We start from the raw sequence: 7,059 nt of genomic DNA, 5'->3' as shown, positions 1-7,059 counted from the left end.
TTTGAAGATCCCTTTGTATTGCCAAGCTGACAGGTACTTAGCACCTAGTTTCAAATTAAGCCTCTGTAAAGAAACAGGAGGTATGAACCCCTGTTAGTGGCCTAACAGGAAGGGGCTGATACCTATATAAGGAAGAGCACAAGGGGGACAATTTCCTGGGGTAAGCATCATGGAGGCAGAGCAGCTGCTAGGGGGGTGAGAGAGAAAGACAGAGAGAGAGAGGGAGGGAGAGAGAGACAGAGAGAGAAAGAGACAGAGAGAGAGAGAGAGGGAGGGAGAGAGAGACAGAGAGGCAGAGAGAGACAGAGAGAGAGGGAGAGAGACAGACAGAGAGAGAGACAGAGAGAGGGAGACAGAGAGAGACAGACAGACAGAGAGAGACAGACAGACAGAGACAGAGACAGACAGATAGAGAGAGACAGAGGGAGGGAGAGACAGAGAGAGAGAAAGAGAGAGAGACAGACAGAGAGACACAGAGAGAGATAGAGAGGCAGAGAGACAGAGAGAGGGAGACAGAGAGACAAAGAGACAGAGAGAGAGGGAGACAGACAGACAGAGACAGAGAGACAGAGAGAGAGGGAGAGAGACAGAGAGACAGACAGACAGAGACAAAGAGAGAGAAAGAGGGAGACAGACAGACAGACAGACAGAGAGACAGACAGACAGAGAGACTGTAGCAGCAAGCACCCCAAGCATCCCCAGGGTCGCTGCCAACACAGGTTCTTGGATCTGCTTTGTTAAAGGAAAGCAACTCAAAATGAGTTAACAAGCTTACTTTAATCAGTCAAATATGTATGGTTCACCTAGTTCAGGGGAAAGAGGTCAGCACCCCGAACTTCAGAATGTACAGACAGAATTATCAAGACAGAGAAACAGATCAAGTAGACAGTTTCCAAACTGCCCAACCATTACATCCATACCAAATCAACATCTGGGTTTTTCAAAGCCGGGGGGGCTCTCAACAATGGCTTCCCAGAATCCAGATCAGATCACAGGACACTTCTCAAAGTGAGCCCCCAAAACAAAGCTCCACATCAGGGCTTATATAGCCTTCTCTTGGCTCAGAGAATGTAACAACCTTATTGACCCACTGGCCAATCAAAAAGTATCTACTGAAAAACCAGCCTCCCACCCCAGGCTCCAGGTGCACTCTAGCCTAGGGGCAGGGAAGATCTTACAAATGTACATTCCCATTACAGTGTGTCTGCCTCTCAGTGACCTGCTGCGGGGTTTTCTTGGCAGAGATCGTGGAGTGTTTGGCCATTTCCTTCTCCAGATCATCGTACAGATGAGGAAACTGAGGCAGACAGTGAAATGACATGCTCAGGGTCACACAGATAGTGCGCATTTGAGGCCAGATGTGAACGTGGGTCATCCTCACTCCATAGGCTTCCCCAGACCAGAGGCTCAAGACCTCCTTATTTATGTAAAGTTTACGTCTTGGCAGGGCACTGAGCCACCATAGTACAAACAGTGAAGGCAAGACAATTCATGCCCTCAAGTTGTTTGCCTTCTAGTGGCCCAGGAACAGAGAGGGGCTGCTGCTGAGAGCCTCAGGCCAGTAGGCAGTGCTGAAGGGTTAGTGTTCCCAGAGAGGAGGTGGAAAGCAGGTGGGTGGAGGCAGGAAAGTGGGCGGTCTGGGGCTTGGGGGCCAGAGTTGGGGTGCTGGGTATGAGGAGGAGGAGGCTGAAGAAGGAAGATGGGAGCCCTGGTTCCACCATTAGGGGCTATGTGGCCTGGAGCCCTCTGAGCCTTGTCCACATGCCAGGCCTGGAGGGCAAGGTTGCTTGTGGCCTGGGTCTGCCGTAGGGTCTCAGTTGGGCCTCTGGACCCATTGAACCATGGGCCGCAGGGTTGGGGAGAGGCTGGGTGATCCTTATTTCTTTAAAATAATGTATTCCATCTACCTTATTAGTGACATTCCACACCAGCAAAAGGAGGCTGGTACCTCTTCACAATCCCTGGCCCAAACCTGGTCGTTATCACTCAAGTATTTGGCCTCTTTTGAAAAGATGTGAAGGCTATTTTCTTTCAATGAACTGAGCAGCCTGGCTTTCCCTGCCAGGCCCTTTTCTAGGCCAGGGACAGCAACCACAGCCTTTGCTCCAAAGGAAGGGAAGGAAAACCAGTGTAGATGAGAAGAGAGAACGTGTGTGTGTGTGTGTGTGTGTGTGTGTGACACCAGGGAATCCTGAGGCAGGGCCAAGGAGGCAGGGCCTGCCAGGCACTGAGAACTTGGGGGAGCAGGACAGCTTGGCTGAAAGCCCCAGGGTACGAGGTCATGGAGTCACACAGCAATGCTCGGACAAAGGCAGGGATTGTGGGCTCGTCACATGTGTGGGTGACACAAAGCTGGGGGTGGAGTCAGACACCCTGGATGACAGTCAGGATCCCAAAGGACCTTGACAGGCTGAATGAGAGAGCCACAGTAATGGTAAATGTGATACTGACACTTGGCCACAAAAGTCCCCTTGGCAGCCCAGAACAGAGAGGTGAGGTTGGAGACAGCAGGAGCAGCAACTCTGAATGAAAGCCCCCCCAAAAGTAAATAATTAAAAAGCGAACACACGCTCTTTTTGGTTGTTTATCCCGTCTGGCTCTTCTTGGCAAAGACACTAGGGCAGTGTGCTATTTCCTTCTCTAATTCATTTTACAGAGGAGGAAACCGAGGCAAGCAGGGCAGAGAGCACTGCTCAGGGTCAGAAGCTAGTGTCTGAGGCTGGATTTGAACTCAGATCTTCCTCACTCCAGGTCTCAATCCATTGCACCATTTGGCAGCAGCAAGGTTCAGGCCTGAGATGGAGTCAGATCCTACACAGAGTAAGAGAACTCTACTCTGTCCTAGGTGCCAGTGACCAACCAGCCAGCATCCCACAGCTGGTGACCAGACGCAGGGCCTTGGGATCCTGCCATGGGGGCGGCATCTAGGTAGCACCGTGGACAGAGAGCTGTGCCTGGAGGCAGGAAGACCTGAGTTCCAATGTAGCCTCAGACATTTGCTAACTCTGAGACAGACCCTGGCAAAGTCAACTCACTTTTTTTTGGCCTCAGTTTCCTCATCTGTTAAATGGGGATAATAACAGCACCTGCCTCCCAGGGTTGTTGTGAAGATCAAAGGAGATGCCCGTAAAGAGCTCGGTACGCAGCGCTCCGTACATATCTCTTAGCCTCATCTTTGATATGTCCACATCATTAATGATTCTGTCAGAGTAGCAGTATTCAATAGTATTTATTAATGTCACCATTCTCTGAAGGGTCTGTGGAGCTCTGGCCACATCACATGCCACTTGTGCTCTAAGCATGTTCGCCACTTCAGACAAGGCCGCAGACAAGCAAACATTCTATGTTCTATGAGCTGTTCATCTCCATTGATTAGTTAGGTGGCTAAAAAGAAAACAAACTTCTATCTTTCAGCAGAAAACTTATAAAATGCTGCCATTTCCACCTCTTACTTGTGTGAGCAAATTACAATGTTCTTGTTTTAAATCAAAAGAAACTATCACAGAATCACATTTGAGACTGTTTATCTGGCGTTGAGCCCAATATTACAAACTTTTATTCAAACAAAATGCAGCATAAAAATTAACTTTACAAGTGATTGGTCTATTCTATTAATCATTTTCCAGGCTTCAACTTATTTCAGTAAAAATGGTTTTTTATTTAACAAAATTTGTAAGATAAAAGAAATTTGCTAAGAAATTTTGCAGATAAGCATGTGTGCTCTCACTGGATCATGTCTTGAACTCTTGCAGACTGCCCTCCATAAAGCATTCATGATTATTTTGTATTTAGTTTTATATTTCGAATTTTTAACCAATCCTAATACATCTTGTCATCTGATTTCATCCAGTGGCCTGGAGCACTTCATTGTACACACCTACTTTAAAACTCTGATTAATTAAATGATTCAATAGAGATATCTAAGGATTGCTCAAATTTAGTTTAAATATTTGCTGCCAGAACTCAGCCAATGAGGCATTCTCCCACCATAACGGTATATGGTATAGACCATCTCGTTAGTTGCTGTGCCCATGGGGTGGGGGCATGAAACACCCTCCCATGCTCTTCCCCCAGTCTTCCACCGGCTGTCCTCAGCAAATCTGTTGGAATGAACATATCTGGGAAAGTTCTGCATCATGCTTTCTCAATTCTTTCCCCAGTGATTTTCCTAAAATGCAGGTCTGACCCAGGCCTCCTCCTACTCTGTAAACTGCAGTGTGTGCCTCTTGCCTCCAGGCTCAAATACAAACCCTCCCACCTGGTCCATGGCCCATGGCCCATGGCCCTCTGTGATCCAAGCTGAGTGGCATCCTGGCTGGCTCACCCCAGTGCCTCTTCCTCCTTCTCCTGGCTTTCTTCACGATTCTGATGGAGGGCTGTCTCTGCAGGAGGCCTTTCCTGGGCACCATCTCCCCCCCCCCCCCAGCGACCTTTTTACTTGGCACTTACCTTTCTTTATCCCTGTACTGTACAGACTCCCCCTTAGAACACAAGCTCCTGCAGAAGCATGGGGTCTCCAGCAATCATGAAGTTTCAGTGATGCTGTTAAGGTGAACCAAGGATTTATGGGTGAGATTTCATTCAACCCCTGGGGTGGGAGGGCTTGCAGGGGCAGCCCTGGGGGCAGCTAGGGAAGGATAGGGGAGACAGAGAGCTAGGGGGCAAGGTTCACCTTGGGTCTGGGGGCAGTAAGAGGGGTCCTTCCTCTTCAGAGGGAAAGTTCTGCCTGCTCTGAGCCCTCGGGAGCCTGAGTCTGCTGTAAAAACTTGGGTAACAAGGGGGGGGGGGGGGGGGGCTGGGCTCTCCCAGGCCCGACAGACCCCAGACTCCCTCACCCAGTGCAGCACTGGCCCTGGGGGCACAGAGAGGCCGTGGCCAGGAGCCCCGGACAGTGGGAGCAGCGGAGGTAATGCGAGCCAACGCATGGCTCCCTCCCAAGGAGCACAAGCCGGGTCAGAAACAGGCCGAAACTCAGATACGTGCGACCCAAGGACGTTGCTGGAATCATGAACTACAGTTTCCTCACCCATCACATGAGCTGGACCAGGCAAGGCCAGCCCCTCCAGGGTCTGCCAAGACGACCCCAGAGGGGTCACTGGCCAGACCCGATGAACCACAAGCCTAGGAAGAAGCCTTCCAGGCCTAAGGAGATTCACACCTGCGCCGGGCCCGGGCCGCGTGAGGTCCCCTGGGGCCCTCCAGGTCCTCAGGTGCGGCCCAGAACCAGGTGCGCACCCTAGGCCGAAAAGGGCCTCGAGGCCACAGGCCCCGCCCCATGGGGCGGCAACGGAAAGTGAGAACTCGGAGGGAAGGGGCTGAGCTCCAGCTTCCCTTCAGAGGCAGAGGAGGGAAGGAAGGAGTGAAACCCAGGCAGGGGGCACTACGAGTGCAAAGGCACGGAGGCGGGCGATGGGGTTGCCGGGCGGCCTGGCTCGCGGGCTGCTGTGGCACTTTCCGGGGTATTAAAAAAGGCGTCCGGAGATTTTGGGGTTAGAAACGGCAAGATCGGGCAACTAACCGGGCCTGTGCATTTTGGGGCGGAGGCTGTCCCCGAGGCCGGGGTGGAGGAGCAAGCACCGGAACCATGACGTCACCCCCAGCCCCAACCCGGGCCGGCGCTGACCCGCTGGGGAGAGGCTGGCCCGGCACCGTGGCCGGAGAGGAGAGCAAGCTCCGGCGCTGCCCAGGCGCGGGTCCGAGACGTCGTGGTCCTCGGCCGGTCTGGGGCTTACGTGACAAAAGCACTAGGACCAGGCCGGGGAGCACCGCTACTCTCGATTGGAGAGGGGCGGGTCACCAGCCCCGCTCCCAACCGCGGAGCTCCGTGCGCATGCGCCCCACCCAAGCCCGCGGCCTCGGGCCGTGACCTCTTCTCCAAAGGGGAAAACTGCTCCCCGGGGCGAAGGGGGTGGGGGGTTGCAAGAGGCGAGAGCTCGGCACAGCCAATCCTGACCCACCTCTTCGCTTGATGGACTGTACTCAGCTTAGCCAATGAGAGGGCCACTACTCCCTGACGTCATAGAGTTCGCCTCCATTCCCCCCCCCCCCCCCCCCCCCCCCCACACCATACGCACCCAGGTAGCCTAGAACTCTGTTCACGCAGTAACAAATGGAGAGCGCACCGAGCCGCCTCCCACCCCCGCCGCCATTTCCTCTCTCCTCCTAACGGCTCGGGCCAATCCCGGCTCACCCAGCGCCCGGCCGCAGCTTCGCCAATCCCAGCGCTCCCATCCCCGCTCCGGCCCGAGCGTCCACCAATCGGTCGCGGGCGCCTCGTCCGCTGGCCCGCCCCCCGTCCCCGGCGCCCCCCTCCTCCCTCTTTGTGCGTCTCGCGCCGCCTGCCCGCCGTCGTCGCCGCCGCGCCCGCCGCGTGAGAGGAAGGAGCTCGCGCTCGCTCCGCGGTGCGGTGCGGTCCGGTCCGCTCAGAGGAGGCTCGCCGCCCGCGCCGCGGCCCCGCGAAGGTTCGCGAAGCCCAGGAGTCGCCGCCTTCACTTCCCCAGCCGCCGCCGGCGCCGGTCCCCGGGGGCGCCATGGCGACCGGAGCGAACGCCACGCCGCTGGGTAAGCTGCACCCTCCGGCCGCGGCCCCGCCCGGCCTCTCCCCGGGGCCGGGGCCCAAGCGGGCCTTCGAGCCGCCGCCGCCGCCGCCAGGGCCGGGGGTAAGCGGGCCGGGGCCCGGGGCGGGGCTGCCTCTGGGGCCCGTGGGCCCGGGGCTGATGGCGGCGCCCCTGACCTCGGCCTTCCCCTTCGCGGCGCTGCCGCCGCCGCCGCCGCCCCCGCCGGCCGCCGTGGCCGCCCCCGGCGCAGCCTCCGGGCCCCCGCCGCAGCCGCCCCCGCCACCGGGCCCCGCGTACCCGCAGGCGCAGCCGCCCCCTCCGCCGCCGCCGCCTCCTCCGCCGCAGCCGCCCCAGCCGCCGTCGCTCTTCCAGCACGTGTCTCCGCCGCAGCCGCCGCCGCCGCAGCCGCTCCAGGACCCGCAGCCGGGCCCGGCCGGCGGGGGAGGAGGTGAGTCGGACGCTGAGAGCGAACGAGAGAGAGGCCGGCGGCGCGCGGACAGGC

General features: G+C 56.5%; 1 protein-coding gene and 1 long non-coding RNA gene across 13 annotated transcripts in view; one reads left to right on the top strand and one right to left on the bottom strand.

Annotated features, from left to right (window-relative positions):
• Nucleotides 1–3,522: 3,522 nt before the first annotated feature.
• Nucleotides 3,523–6,186, bottom strand: LOC138144850 (uncharacterized). The gene is made up of 3 exons (XR_011164034.1): nucleotides 6,075–6,186; nucleotides 4,450–4,542; nucleotides 3,523–4,100 (listed from the first exon to the last, which is right to left on the bottom strand). It is a non-coding gene; the product is annotated as an uncharacterized lncRNA (long non-coding RNA).
• Nucleotides 6,187–6,325: 139 nt separating this feature from the next.
• Nucleotides 6,326–7,059, top strand: part of SF1 (splicing factor 1) — a 13,492-nt gene continuing 12,758 nt past the window's right edge. For 8 of the 12 annotated variants that reach the window (XM_069066311.1, XM_069066306.1, XM_069066300.1 and 5 more), the window contains exon 1: nucleotides 6,326–6,561. In XM_069066311.1, the coding sequence (XP_068922412.1) occupies nucleotides 6,531–6,561 (31 nt within the window). In that variant the 5' untranslated portion in view covers nucleotides 6,326–6,530. The remainder of the gene's footprint in view (nucleotides 6,562–7,059) is intronic. The other 4 variants (XM_069066310.1, XM_069066308.1, XM_069066309.1 and 1 more) reach the window with 1 other exon arrangement.

The sequence above is a fragment of the Petaurus breviceps genome, unplaced genomic scaffold (genome assembly GCF_028583685.1).
Source record: "Petaurus breviceps papuanus isolate PSGF00001 unplaced genomic scaffold, PetGlider_PUasm1.0 90721, whole genome shotgun sequence".
NCBI lineage: Eukaryota > Metazoa > Chordata > Mammalia > Diprotodontia > Petauridae > Petaurus > Petaurus breviceps.
The sequence above is the reverse complement of the archived record's forward strand: the minus strand, read 5'-3'. Positions and strand labels throughout refer to the sequence as shown.